Here is a 15321-nt window from a genome sequence, read left to right as displayed (position 1 = left end):
ATATGTATGTATATACGCCTTTACCTGATCTTCATGAGCTCTATTCCCTCCATGCAGCTCGTCTGTGTCCTGCAGGCCTGATAAAAACTAAAGGACTGATCTGTTATCAAAGTACGATAAATAATACACATCCTCTGAGAGCTTCCTTGTACTTTCCCACACTGAACTCGTGCTATCGCGCTGCACTGAGAGAAAAACAAGAAATCAGGTTTAAATGAAGTCTGACAGGCTCATCTCTCGTTTCCTGGAGTGATGCTAAACTCTGACAAGCGTCACAGTCCTGAATTGTTGTTGCAACACCGCCACTTGATTTGCTCCATCCATTCTGTTTATAGCAACACAACATGTTCCAGCAGCAGACTGTGAATTACATTTGCAACATCTGACTGTTGCTGGTAACATTTATGACTACAAGTGTTCCCAACTGCGAGGTCACTCACCTCAAACATGCCACTGCTCTCACCCTGCCTGCCTCTGAGTTTGTGTTGATACAGTGTGTCTGTGCATGTATGATAATCCTACGAGTGTGTTTAAAGAGGAAGAGAGGAACAAGGATGTTTTGCTTTGTTTCTGTTGAAAACGTGCTGACGGACTTTCAAGGAATATTTGACACTACTTCCTGAATCAAAGGACTGTGTTTATGTATTTCCATGAGTTACTTTCAGCAGCTGGGCTGTTTCTCTTTTCTTTGTGTTTGACTTTTTCTCTGTTTCCTCCTCCATGTTTCATTTATTTCTCCTCAGCATTTGAAAAGGTTAGCAAACAGCCTCCTATTCATTCTTAATTTATCACGGTCTGTTGAAATCAGCTCTTAAACTTGTTATACAGCCTTATCAGGAACATGTCACAGTTTGCAACACAAGCATTTGTCCAACCAATGGCTGCTATTGATAAACTCAATTTGTTACAGGTGCTATTGATTGAACTGCCATTTGATATGGAGCTCACTTTCCATCTCCTTCCGCCTAATGCACCATCATCCACCAGTGTCAGGTCGCAGCTAAAGAAACAGCAGAGTAATGAATAAAATATGGTGTGTATATCTGGGCTTGGCTTCAATATGAAGAAAGTTGAAGAAGTGACTGAGAAGAAGACAAAAACTGTAGAGGAAGACTTTGGTGAAGTGTGGTAAGTGCATCATGTGCATGTAGTAAACAGGTCTGATAGGAGGTGACGCACATGTAGAGGTAACAACTGCATCTGGGATTGAGAACTTCCCCTGATCATGAAAAAGTCAAACCGGCGGAAAATGTTGCTGAAAATCTGAGCATTGTTCATTCCCCAGGAGCCCACTGTGATGACATCACTGACTCCTCTGTGTCCCTCCCAGTTTCTAACACAGTGAGACAACAATTCCCATAAGATACCCAGCCTAAGTATGACTAATCGAAACAAGGCAGCGCAGAAACCCAACAACACAGCACTTTTTCCTAAGATGTTTTTTCAAGTAGTTTTGCTCTGTCTTGGTGTCACAATACCCCTGCTAGTGTGTGTGAGTGTGTGTGAGTGTGTGTGTGTTGTCTATTTCTGACAATCCCTCCCATTTATGGATCAACTTAAGCGTTAGTGTGGGAGAAAATGACAGGAAGTGTCTGGCCCATTTAACAATAAATTTCCCTGAGTGCATCTGAGCAGAGCAGGAGAAAAACTGGGCTGGGCGAGCTGGGCTAACCTTAAGGGAGCAAGAACCTTGCCACAAAAACAACAACATGCATGCCAACTAATCCAGCTGCAAAACAACTTTTTAAGTAGTTTGAGACGCTGAAAGCTCATTAAAAAAATGGATAAAGAGGTTAACAGGTTTCTTGTTTTAGCTCCACTACTCACCATATCCAGGAGTGTCTTCGAAAAGGAAAGTGGCTTATTTGCATCATGGCTCTGTCGCTAGGAACACCTGGACATTTTCCAGGTTTCATACCAAAGCCTTTCAGGACTGATGCCCCTTCCTGTTAACCTTTCACCCTTTGAGACTCTCTATCTCACTTGTTATCTATCTACACAGTCTGTCCCATAGTCCCTGCAGGCCACAGCACTATACATAGTGTCCCATTCTGTAGTCCACAGATGTGATGCGTCCATTCAGGCCAGTCGTCCAGTGAAGCTCTCCTTTTAAAAGTCCAAACTCACTGGTTTGGTCTTAAACGCATGTCTGCAAAAAAGCCCTGGGCTTCATCCAATGTGACAATCTTAAAAATCAAACAACACCGAACAACAAAATCCACTGAGTTCCTGAAGAGAAATCAAGATACAATAAAAAAACAAGCATGAACTGAAGGCAGACTTGATCCCAAAGTGAACTCTTGTCTGTCAGCGAAAGTCTCAGCAGTGCGAGCACACAGGCGGCCACCCAGCAGGACCAGCTAACTTCTCTGGCCGCTGCTCTTTTTTCCGTGGAATTCTTCCGGCAAAGGTTTGGAAATTACTGTCCCACATCCACATGGTGAGCCGTTTCAGGGACTCATTCCTCTGGAAACCTTTCCTTTTTGCTGACAGTCTACGACGCCGGTTGGAGAGGCAGCGGTAGTCACAGCAGCATGACAGAGCATGTTACACACAGAGTCACTCACACGCTCACGTTGGCTTTCATCCACTCAGCTTTGCCCCCTTTTGTCTCTATCACTCTGCGTCTCCCTCTCACCGTGCTGCCCTTTCACAACCTCCCAGGGAGGGAAGTGAGGAAATAGAGAGGGAGGGAAAAAAACAGAAAGCTGTCTTCAGTGTCTTCCCTCCTCTCTGTCTTGCTTTCGTATGTCTCCTTCCCTCCCCTCTCCTTCCTCCCTTCCTCCCCCTCCCTCCCAGCACCAGTCAGTGGGATGTCCTGACCCTGTGTAAGAGGTGTGCCTGCTCCTGCAGTATCCAGTCAGCTAAAACCTATTGATCCTCTTACAACATGCTGCTGCTCTTCATTGAGAGGAACACGTCGGCACATGTACAGTTTGCATACACACAAGGGTGTACACATACACAAAGGAAACCTGCACTGTCTAAAGAAGCACACGCAAAATATTGACAGAAATAATTCCTCTCTTTTCTTCAGCCTGAATCCATCTTCCTCTCCACTTTTCTTCAGAGTATTTGTTCTTATAGCCCTCCTTCATCATAACAACGCTGCCGTTGCCCTGCCAGTTTTTGTTTTTGTTTTTGCAACACTAAGCACACCCTGTGTCTGTCTCCAGAGTATGAGAGCATGCCAGTGAGCCATGTTAATTCAAACCACACAACAAAATGCCATCTTATTTTCCTCTGCATGCTTGGTGTATATGTGGCATGCTACTTGTGCGTGTGCTGCTCTGAGAGTACACAGGGGGCCTCTCAAGGCATGTTAGTTTCAAGGAACTTGTTATACAGGATGTCATTGGCCTTACTGCAGTATAATACATTCCTCTTTTTTTACACCAGAGGCATATAAAGTCTGTAACTGCCTAAAGGCCAAAACAGACTCAAAAATGTCAATGCAGTACCTTATTGAAGGGAATTTCTCTTCATCTCTGAGTGAATGTATTTTAAAAGCATGGGTGAAGAATCTTAGAAATCCATTGGTATTCGGAGAGCACGTCTGCCTGTGTCACCGTCTGTTTGCGTGTGCATACCAAATCGGGAATATGTGTGTGAGTGGTGTTGGCAAGGAAGTTATGAATCGAGGTTGAGGTTTGCACACTAAAGTTGTGTCTCTGAGTGTGTGTTTTGCATTAAAAGCCATAGCTGTGGCTAAGCTCCAGTTGCTGTGGTCTGAAAAACAGGATCCAGCACTGCTTCTTACACACATCCTGCCCGACACACACGTCAGCAGCCTCTCAACTGCTGCCAAAAGTCGAACCACCTCACAGCCTCTGTAAGCCTGCACCTTGAGCCACAACAGCCACTCTCAACAGGGTGGAGGAGCGCCGAATGTTGAGGAATCTGCTTGTGGGGGGAAAAAGGAAGACGGTATGGCATTTTTCTCTGAGGGTAGCTCTGTATGCAGAGGGGCAGGGCTGACAGTCTAGCTGGCAACATGGGAAACTGATTATATGATACAAGCTATGAAGCAACTCAGCATCTGTTGTTCAATCTTATAAAAGAACAATAAATTCTCTGCATCTTTCAATTCATTCTAAAAACAAGGCAAATATCTCACATTCAAATGGAATCTGGGGCCAGCAGTCTAAAAATAGAATATACTCTGTCTGTCCCTCTGTGTATGTGTGTGGTGTTGCATAATCTCAGTGCCTGCTTTGGGGGCTGTTAGACCCCGCTCTACTCAATGCTGGTGAGCAGTCACGACTCCTTCAGCAACCTGAGAGAAAGAGGGAAAAGAGAGAAGCTGGTGGGGAGGTAAGAGATACAAGTGTACAGGGGATATAAGGAAGGATGCATCAAAGCAGATGCAGGAAATACAGACACTGAGGTTTGAATATTTATGCACTAATCAGTATGCCAATGAAAATTCATGCATGGAAACTATTTTTACACAATGAATTTAAATACAACAGCTCTATGTATTTCACATAGTGTTCATTTTCTTTGGGGTTAAAGTGCATTTCATCAATATTACGGTTAATGTGCAAAATTCGCCGGCAGGCTAATTTAGCGTATTAATTAAATACGCACTAAACTGGTCAGAGATAATTAGAAAATGATAATCAGGATGTAAATAAGTACCGTTGTTATAATTGCCATGAACGACCATGTTGTGCTTGTGCTGCTGAATCTGCTGACTGTCTTTCAACACAATGTGCATTTGTTGCTCCACTTTTGCACTTAGTATTCACCAATACACCAGATGATCGGCCCAACTCTACTTTGGTCGGGATCTCCCAAAAGCTGCTTCTGGACAAGACAGTTATACTGCCGACTACAGGCCTGGCATGCTCACTGCAGCGTTTCCAGTCCCTCTGCGAATCATTTGAAAACGCAGATTTTTTTCACTGCATTTTAGTGTTTTCAAATGAAATGTTGTGTAAATGGGGACTAAGAGTTTTCACGGCACACATATATGTAGTGCTTCAGAAATAAACATTGGGATTGATGTTTCCCGTGACTAATTACAGACTAAGCCTCCTCACCACTTCATGGTCACCCAAGAATTTGAAGGTTGGGTTAACTTGAGCATGCTTGCCTGCACATAAGCAGGCACAATGGTACATGTTTCTTAACATTAGTCATGTAAATAGCTTGTGAGGAAAAAGGAGAGTATTATGTACATGTTAGCCCATTGTTCTATGGGGGAACTGGAAACTGTTCCCACAGCAATGGCTTCAGTGAAGCAGCAAGATTGTTTCATTCCTGCCAAACTTGTTTCTGTAGTTTCTGTTGACCTTTTTTAGTATAAAGTGTAAAGTTAAGTATAAAGAGTTTATCATCTGATATGGTCACAGATGTACAAATGGATTTTCTATACAGAGAATGTGGCATACTGTATATGAATCAGCAGAGCTTTGCCTTTACATTAAGGGTGTGACATTGCTCTCTGTAACTGGACACCAGGGAGAGAGAAGCCACATCTCAAAGCAGAGCAGTAACGTATATATCGATTACATGTGTACTGACATTTAGCAAAGTACTTTTCTTCATTTATCTGTAGATCGATACCGAGAGACTGAACCACCTCTGGAGTCAAATCACCGAGCTGGTCAAACAGGACAGCCAGCCAGCTGCATGACTGCATCATCTCCAGGTGTTCTGAAAAACAAAACTGACATGGTGTAATATGAGGACTGTAAGATGAAGAAATCAATGAATGAACTGCACTGATATAAATCACATAATGAAAATGCTGCGGAGCCAACTCACATTTCCATAAAGCGTTTAACAAATTAAAACAAAATGGAACTGCAAGAGCTCAGGATTTGGAGCTGAAGCCACTCAATCTTCGTTTTAATATAATTATTCAAATTCCACAGTCAAATTGGAAAGCGAGTCTCTCTGGAGACCGAGAGAAAAAAAAAACCCTTGTGCATGTTTTGTTCCTTTGAGGTAGGCTGGCTGTCCATCACTGCATGCGTGTCGCTGTGTAAATGCCTTGGGCCTGTTCCTCAGCCGTGCCATTCACAGATGGTTATGCAGTGGCATTTGAGCAAAGGTTAACTCATTCCCCTTTCGAATCAGATATTAGTAATTAGATTCTAACATCTAATGGGAACGTAGGGGCTTCAAGGGCCATTTGTAGATAGTGAAGAATGTTTAAGTGTCCAAAAAATTGCTCACTAGAGAAGTGGAAGGGGTCTTTTGCTTCTTTGATATTAAGGCAAACTAAAAGACAGAGGGGACGGGAAAATGTGCAGCATAAAAACAATCGCAGCTGAAATCACGTCTCCTTTTGAGGCTTTGAAAGATTATTAATCATAATGAGTACAAACCTGAAAGGTGCCCTCAAAAACACATCTTAAATGTAAGAACGCAGAGAAGAAATATAGTGTGATTATGTTATTTCATGAAGGATTATCTTTCAATTCTTTGAGTTCAACCACTTGAATGTGCTATTTATAGCTCAACTAAGATTGCCTATAAATAGATCCTATAGCTTACTGCTTGTATTTATCATCTGGTTTCGAGCCGGTTGCTTGGCTCCACTTATTTAATATTTCCTTGGCAGTTCACTCTGGTGATGATAAATATGAAAATACAAGCGTGTTCTGTGTCTCAACACATAATATGGAATATACAAAGCAGACGGTCTGAGCTATATTACAGGTCGCATGTTTAAAATATATTACGTAAAGATCCCACTTCTAAGTAAAAGGAGTTTGTCCTAAAGCTGGCTGCTGAATCTGATCAGTCCACCTTAATAAAGTGAGCTTTATTCAGTTGTGAGTGGGACTTCAAGCAGACTTCACTCCGTGGGGACTGATTTGAGAGAGGGCTGGTGCCTTTGTGGTGACATCCTCTCCCTGCCTACACTCTGTAACTCATCCATCTGCCAGAGAATCTCATGATAAATCGCATACCAACAGGATTATCATAAATTAAGCATTTTAATGCTATTAAAATGGCTGTATTGCTTTGTTGCCTGTCCATGTAGGCATTTTGCAATGGCTTATCTTCAACAGACATGGTAATTTGTTTCTTATTTACAAACCTGTTGAATAGGTGGTGGGTCACGGTTAAAGCCCCCATGAAAGAGATTAAAAACCACCTGAGAAATGTGGTTATATCTATTCTGACTTATTTTAAAGCAGGCAGACATGAAAGCGCATAACCCAAGGCAGTCTTCACCAGAACACCATATGTTTATGACGGTCTCACAAACGGTCAGTGCAATCAGCTCCTCTTCCCTCTGATACCTTCATTACTGTTTCACTGACAGATAAAACACCACTTTGACTGTTTGAAAGTGCCAATACTGAAATCACTAGGGCACATTGCAAATAACGCCTTGTGTACACAGTCATAAAAACATACTGTTATTACTGGAAACCTGCCAGTAAACAATTGGCCAACAAGGTTAAGTACAAATTGTACACTTAACAGATCAACATTGGTTAAATACTGCAATGGATAAGACAATCAGGTTCACATTTAGGAAACACTTTAACCACTACGTCTTCTATTTTTTAAATCTATTTTTGATGTGCAAGATATGTTTTTTTACAACTGTAAAGAAGAATAGTTTCAGAGTGGAAGGTTGACTAAGATAAAATATGAACCTGATGGCCGTAAACATGAGTAGGATGTGTAGGAATTTAATGCTGCCTCTGGTATTTCCCTCCATTGACGTCAGGAGTTGCAGAAGCATGTTCACACAAGTGATAAACAGAAAGCACAGGAGCCTCAGGCGTTGGCTGTTCAACGTGAGAAACACATCGTAATTATAACTTATGCATTTGACATTAATTTTATCCTGCTGCACAGTTTGAATATAATACAGGTACCACTGTGCATAACATGAACTGATGTTTTTCCCAGTATCACTGCAACAGTTCCATGTGTTTTTTCCCCCCTCTGTTTTTTTTTTTTTTTTTGAACAGATGTTGCTGTTTTGCTTTCAATGAAACACTAATTAAGAGCTGCAGCGCTGCAGGATTTATTGCAGGTTTTGGTACTCGCCGCTTGACGTCACAAACTGCAAAGGCGTGTTCACACAAGTAACAAACATCGGGAAACCACACGTTGAAGATTCTTTCCTGCATTTAAGATGTGAGTCATCTAAAGGAGTGAAACAAGACTAGAGAGCCTGAGCTTTGTGTTGTATTTCTTGGTTCTGAAAAGATGAGCTGCCAGCTGGGGGAATGAGAAAGTGTTCTGATAAATAGCAAACACAAATGAAGTGTTACAAAAATGAACTCAAAAACATTTGTAGCATGCTTTTTTTTTAATAACTATTGAGATGTTAGTTGTTTCTCTTCCCCCTCTTCTCCAGACCTCTGAGCTGTTTTGTGATCTTGACAAATAGTGTGGCATCTATCAAAGGTACTGCTAAAGTCACACACCCATGTGTCTTTTCATCCTCTGACATGTGAAGACACACTTCACAGTCATTTATCGCTGCCATAAGAGCATAAATTAGTGCTGCACATCCAAATAAAAGCTTATTACCCAGGCTATCTCATTTAGCTGACTCCATGGGGGAAGTCAATGTGAATAGAATCTGAAGAGTCTGGAAGTTGTTTGGCTGTAGATCCATTTTTACATCAGAGGGCTCTTTAATGTCATCGCAAATTACCTTTTTGTACAGTTACCATGGTAACAAAGCCCAAAGGTGTCTACTTTTTTTCAAATTGAGAGATGTTGCTAATTAGCAGTGAACATCAGCATATGTGTAATTTTCCTAAAAGTAAAAAACGAAATAAATACAGGAGACTTAAATCAAGGCTGATGTCAAAACAAGGATGCTTAACTCATATTCAGTCAGGAATATCACATGATAATATATTACAGAGATAACAGTTTAATAGGCCTTGTTGTTAGAATGAGCTGTGATTTGCTGCCTGACATCTGAACTTGTTAAATGCTGCAAAGAGCTCTACTCATGGTGGGTTTAGTTCAGATAACACTTATTTTGTCTTGATGTTGGGTGTTGGTTAACAAAATTAAATTCGTAGATCTAGACCAGATGTTTTTTTTTGTAAAGAATCCTGAAATAAAATTTGTTGTGGTGCAATGCAAATAAAGATGCATTGATTGTTTGATGGAAAAAAGTCAGGGTCTCAGAGGTTTGCCGTTAATATTTTCTAAATTTCAATCAAGGTAATCATGAATCACCATAAAAGTTATTTTACTTGACCGTCTCCTGGGGGATGCTTCTTTGATTTGACTGCTATTATAAACATTGAGAACTAAAAGTACTTTACACATAAGTCAGCAAAAAAAGTCATCAGAGGACCCTGAATAATAATAATAAGACTGATACAGTCACTGTTCAAGGTAAAAAAAAACTCTGAAAACAGAGACTGCTGACATAAGAGGCCAATTGTTCAAAGGTAATCTTGCATTTTGGTTATCGGATTGGATCAAATTTTGAAAATTGATTGTTCAAAGGGGAAAGAAAGATTTTGAAATCAGATTAGATCAGGTGATCCAACCCTAGTACTAATCTGGATAAAACCTTTAGTTTGTGTTGTTCAAAACTTTTCAATGAGATTTGGATAACTTTGATCCCAGAACCTAGGATTATCCTGAAACCAACAGGGGCCAGGATTTTGAGGTGGCTTTCAGGAAGAAACTGTAGCAAAACTTGATTAAATTTGGTCAAATATTACAACATTTGTATCATTAAGTGTAAATACTTTTATTCATGTTTTACACTTGACTTGTTTAATGGTTGCATTGATATAGTAGATTAATCAGACTCAGGCTACAAATTAAGCCTTTTAGGACAGTACAGTAAAAATCCAAAAGTAGTTTGTTTTGAAAATTTTCTAAGTCAAAATTTGTCAGCATTTTTGCAACTTTTTCCTAAATTTGAAAGTTATATTTTTATTTTTGAAAAAATGTGGCTAATTTTTGAAATCTCAACATTTTTGCAAATTTATTGGAAATTTATTTATTTATTTATCAGAAAAGTCATCACAGGGGGACATGCCACCGGTAGTGACCCGTTGCAGGACAATGAATGCATGTATGTTTTTCCTAAACACTTTTTATTTTGTTAACATTTGGGCATTTGGCCTTTTTCTTTCGAAATATCCACAATGTATTTGTTAATGCATGATTTTTTATTTCTTGTGGCTCAGATGAGGGCTCCTGAAAAGTTGTTATTGGAAGTTGATATTTATGTTAATTTTGTGTTTTGTCTCAAAATCAAAAACACTTACAGTCATTTAGATGGTTATTTTTTTTATAAAACATACTTCATTTAAAATTTAAGGTGTGGAGTTGGTAACCAAGGATGTAATGTTTTTGTTTTCTGTCTATCTGTTGAAGCTGACTTATTTCAGATGTTTCTTGCTGAGATCAAAAGTACAATCACATTGCATGTACTGGGCTATTAATTGCCTCGGCTCGTACTAAACCAATGTTTGTTTCTACAGCAGGACTCTATGTAATTAACTGTTTGACACTAATTGCCCGCTGTACCTGTTGTGATTATAACTAGCGAGCTGTCAGAACACTCATCAAGCTCAGGATGTAAACAAACAGTACACATCCTGTTTACAGGTGTGTAGAAAGAGCTACATGCTTGCTAATAACGTACACAGCATACAGAGTCTGGCTGCAGCAGCTACCTGTTTCCAAACCTCTGTAAACCTGTTGTGTCTATTTACAGTTTGCTCCCACTCTTAGCCCCTAAATATTTGTATTCCACCCACCAAGCACTCTCCACACCTCCACTCGCAGCCACGGTGTCGGCTCTGTTGTTCAACCCTCCAAAAATAGACTTTTCCTGCATTGCACCAACGTTGTGTCACTGTTGCAGCCGAGGCACTCATCTGGCTCCCCCTGCCCGGGCTTCCTCGCCTGAGCCTCAAACCATGCTGGTTGGAATGAGCGTCTGTCGGGGGGTAATTAGTGATTCCTCTGATGGATGATATGACCTGATGATGACCTCCAGTGATACGCTAATTACTGTGAACTCAGGGGAGAAGCATGTCTGCTGTTTCCATGAATGAATGAAGACTTTACCTTGAATACTGTTTAGTAGAGTTTGCTTGAAGGCTATTAGTCTCATTCATTAGCAGCAGAAATGCTAGTAAGAGACTGCAAGAATATTCCCTGTCCATTCTATTTTATTTTTAACATTTTTAACTTCCCAAAACAGTTCAAACTTTTCATCATGCTTTCAACAGATTTACAATTATATAAATGATAATAACCAATAAATAGGACATTTTAATACCAAAGAGTCAATACAGTCATTATGATGTTAAAAGATAATGGCAGTCATGTTTGAGTTCTCTCCGTTAGACCCACAGACACTGACAGACATGTCGTCTCTAGATGCTTGGCTGCTAGCATGGCTAAAACAAACAACATAAAAAAGATGAAAATTAAAATCACAGACAAACGATCTATTACAATTTTTGAGAAAATCCTCAAAAACTAAACGAAACAAGATGCAAATGACTTCTGATATTAACGTCTGTGTCGAAGAAAAGTTGGGTAATTAAGATTCAAACCAAGGCTCCTCTCGTATGTTTTTCCTCTCCAAATTCCACTAAAGGGCATGAATTATGAAGAGGGTGCAGCAATCTGAGAAGAGCAATGTGGGGGACTTGTGTGACATTAAACTGTTAGACTAATTACAGGTTAGAAAGACCTTTGCAAGCTGTAAAATTATCCAACCCTGAAAATGTCTATGGCTGTGATATTCTCTGTGCAAGCTTTAAAACCACTCAGCCTTGTGACAAAACAGCAAACATCCGTCCAAATACTTGTGTACTGGCCTGGTCTTATGTTTTAGTTTACGGTTAAAGTGACAGAACAAAAATAAAGGTGCAAAGTGCTAAAACAGGCCTATGTATTAAACTGCTAAAACAGGCTTATGAGGCGCCATCTGCTGGGATACAAAGCCAGACAGAGAAACACAGGCGATGTCTCAAACTAGTTTGGTAGTTACTCGAAAATGTGGGGAAAAAGTGGATTTAAAACATTTTTTGACATTTACAGTCCTTTCTGTGTAAATATTTTTGTTGTGAATCCTTTGTGCTTCAAGACATTCATGTTCACAGACCTTTATTTTGAAGTGCAAGCCATTTCCTCTTCTCATTTACAGCACACTCGCTGTGATTATTCTCCAAGCAGTTGTTACCATTGCAGAAGCCACTGATGATCAACTAATTAAGTTTGTGCACTGTAGCCTAGCTGCAGCGTCAAGTTATTGACAGCAGAGCACAGATATGGAGAAGCCGAGGCAGATAACCAAGTAAAAATGTGAATTATTATCAGCCACAATATCGTCTGTCCTTATCACTCAGAGAGGAACTGCAAGTGATCAGTCTGAGATGAGTGATCTGATAGATTCCCAGAGGCCTGACAGGTGAAGAAAAGGAGATTAGAGGACCATAAAGCTCAGAGAGCTGCAGTAAATGTTTTATAAGATGCACTGTTGTACATACTCAAATGTTATGGGAGGAGAAACCGTGTTTTAATATGATGTGTAAGGATTCTGTAAAAGTCAGTGCAGAGGCTGACAGGACCAATGATCCTTGTAAGGTTTGTTACGTTTGTGTGAAGTCTGCGTAAGACCTGGTGGAGGTTTAGGTTACAAGGATGAACAATTGAGGCATCCTCCAGTGAGCCGAGAGCAGCTGTTCAATCTGAGACTCTGGTCTGTTTTTTTTTTTTTACAAGACCTGGTAATTTAAATAAATGTTCTCAAGGAATTAAACTCAGTTTGACTCTTTGCACTTAACCCTTACAAATGGGATGTCCAGTGGAAATAGATGTCTTTAGACCTGTAGTTTCAATCGTGCAATTATGTTTGTGAACCTGTTTATAAAGCATGCGGCTGCCCCTCGTACTTGTCTGCAATGTGTGTGTGTGTGTGTGTGTGTGTGTGTGTGTGTATGTGTGTGTCTGATGTAGCTTCAGGCTCTGACAAGCAGACAAAACATTAACCTCCGCTCTTAATTCCTTTAATATGAGATCAAAAAGAGAACCTGCTGCTTAGTGGGAAATCATAAACCATCTGTCGGATCAAAATTAGCAAAAATAAACAGGCCAAGAATTTTGACTGCAGGGTAAAATTAGTCAGCGGGGAGGAGCTCCAAGCAAAAAAAGACCTTGATTCATCTACAGGACCTCCTCTCTGACAGGTTCTCTTTGTGAAGATTTACATATGTTACATTGAGCCCATTGATCTCTAATGCATTATAGAAATCAGTCGTTTACCCACTGTCTCAATTCCACATCTATTCAAAGGAGTTCATGGGGTTTTAGAGCAGTGGGATAAAAAATTAAGCTTGTTTTGGTTACTTTGTGTGCGGGTTTTTCTATTTTAGGGTATTTTTACAGCAGGGTGGAGGCTGGGGAGAATAAGACCATAAAAGCCACAAAATAAAGTTATATCCAAACCAGACGATGGGAAAAATTTCTTCTGTCGCTGCAGCATGAAGAAAGTTTTGAAAAGACTTCTGTGTGGGTGTCAGCTTTGAGACATCTGTATTTATAATCTCACATCATATTATTACAGGTGTTGTCTCTTTGTAACCAATCCATTCAACTTTTATGTCCACCCAGAGACTTGAAGTACATGTGTCATCAGCAGACCTCCCCTATTGGTGGAGTAAAGTGTTTACAGGTAGCACATGGTCCCCTGCAGGTGAGCTGTTCTGCATGTGACTCAAGCACTGACCTCTGCAGTGAAGGTACCACAAACAGCGGTTCTAACCACAGGGATCGAAAACTATCTTGTTGCCTTTATCATTAAAACTGTCTGTAGCAGTAATGAGAAAACCCTGCTGACAAACACCTGCTCCAGCTGTCAAAACAGATGTCTCTGCTGTCTAAAGAGCTCTCAGGGCCTGTGCTGGTCCATCAAAGAAAATCATTGATTATAATAGCCCCATCGATGGACTTTTTGGTCAGTTTTATGTTCTAATAAAATCATTGAAATGTGTCATAAATTTCATTCATTTAAAGCCCCTGTGAGGAGATTCTGACTACATTGACAGTGATGCCTCTTTATAAGAGACAAAATCAAACACGACTATCAATGTTGTTCATTTTAATGCCTCTAATCTCTGCTAGGAGGGAGGTGAGACAAGACACAAAGGAAGCAAACTTTAATTTTTTTTCCACAGTAATTTCAAAAAGAGTCACACTGTTGAAATTTAGTAAGATGAGATTTTTTTGTCAGGAAACACATGAACTGAAAAAAATCAGAAAAGATATAAGTTATCTCTTTTTCCTGATAGCTGGATTTGGCAAGCAATAAATCCTGTACAGGAGCTTTAAATTTCTGTTTGAGTGAATACCTTGAGTATCTTTGCCTAGTTATATTGGTGCATAATTGTTTTAGAAAAGATTATAGTTATAGATTTATATAAGATACATATCAAGCATTATATTGTGGTATTTCCTTTCTAAATTTGTTTTGGAAATGATCTCAAAAATGCACCAACAGCAGGGCTATGGATAAAACAAATGTCAATTAACTACAAATCCATCAAAACATATTCAAATGAGTTGAATTGTACTGTATAGATTAAATGAGTGAGATATATCCTCAAAAGTACACCTTATCCAAAAATGTATACTACTCCAAAATATTACAGAGTCAAATTGACTCGGTTGTGCCCCCTCTCGAAACCCTCTCTGTCTTTTTAATAAGAGAGTTAATAATTCCCCAGAGACTTGCTGACTTTTCCTCTAAGTGTCTTGTATAAAGAGAGTACTCGTAAAAAATCTCATTTTCTCTAACCCTGACTCCAGCTGTATCACAGTCAGGTCTGCTGCAGAGAGAAGTGGGTGGGGACAGATGCATAGATGCACGGTCTAGGAGGGAACAGTTACACTAAAAGCAAAGCGTAGACACAGAGGGACAACAAGCAGAGAGCAGAGATAAAAAAGACAATGAGAAATCAAACAGAATACTGATTGGATCTCTCTACAAGTTGCTGTCTGCTGCAGCGTGGCAGGCACTTTGGAGTTCAGCGTCAGCACAAAAGACTCCCTGAATCACAACCACACACAACCTCACAGCTCCAGAAATGTGCTACACTCTGCACATACATACACGAAACCATGAGGGAAGAGATGAGGAGAGAAAAGGAGGCAGAATGAGAAAAAGGGCAACAGTGTGAGAGCAGCAGTGTTACGTAACTGACTGAAGCAGCATGGGAGCTACCAAAGGGGAGCTCCTGGGCTTCTGCAAGTCGCAGAATGACGCATTGCCCTGACACACACGCGCACGCACACACATATGCACACACACACACACACACACACACACACACACACTTC

General features: G+C 40.3%; 1 protein-coding gene across 4 annotated transcripts in view; it reads right to left on the bottom strand.

Moving 5' to 3' along the window:
• The window catches only part of pde4d (phosphodiesterase 4D, cAMP-specific), a 212401-nt gene that overhangs the window by 50598 nt on the left and 146482 nt on the right, over nt 1-15321 (bottom strand). Inside the window, exon 1 of one of the 4 annotated variants that reach the window (XM_074669553.1) lies at nt 1828-1886. The exons of the other annotated variants lie outside the window; for them this stretch is intronic. Within the exon in view, the coding sequence (XP_074525654.1) occupies nt 1828-1874 (47 nt within the window). The 5' untranslated portion in view covers nt 1875-1886. Of the gene's footprint in view, nt 1-1827; nt 1887-15321 lie in introns of those variants that run through there. 4 annotated transcript variants of the gene reach the window in all.

This window comes from Halichoeres trimaculatus, unplaced genomic scaffold, assembly GCF_033239565.1.
Source record: "Halichoeres trimaculatus isolate MK-OKI-2021-1 unplaced genomic scaffold, fHalTri1.1 fHalTri1_scaffold_5, whole genome shotgun sequence".
Classification (NCBI taxonomy): domain Eukaryota; kingdom Metazoa; phylum Chordata; class Actinopteri; order Labriformes; family Labridae; genus Halichoeres; species Halichoeres trimaculatus.
This window is presented reverse-complemented; position numbering and strand designations above follow the sequence as displayed.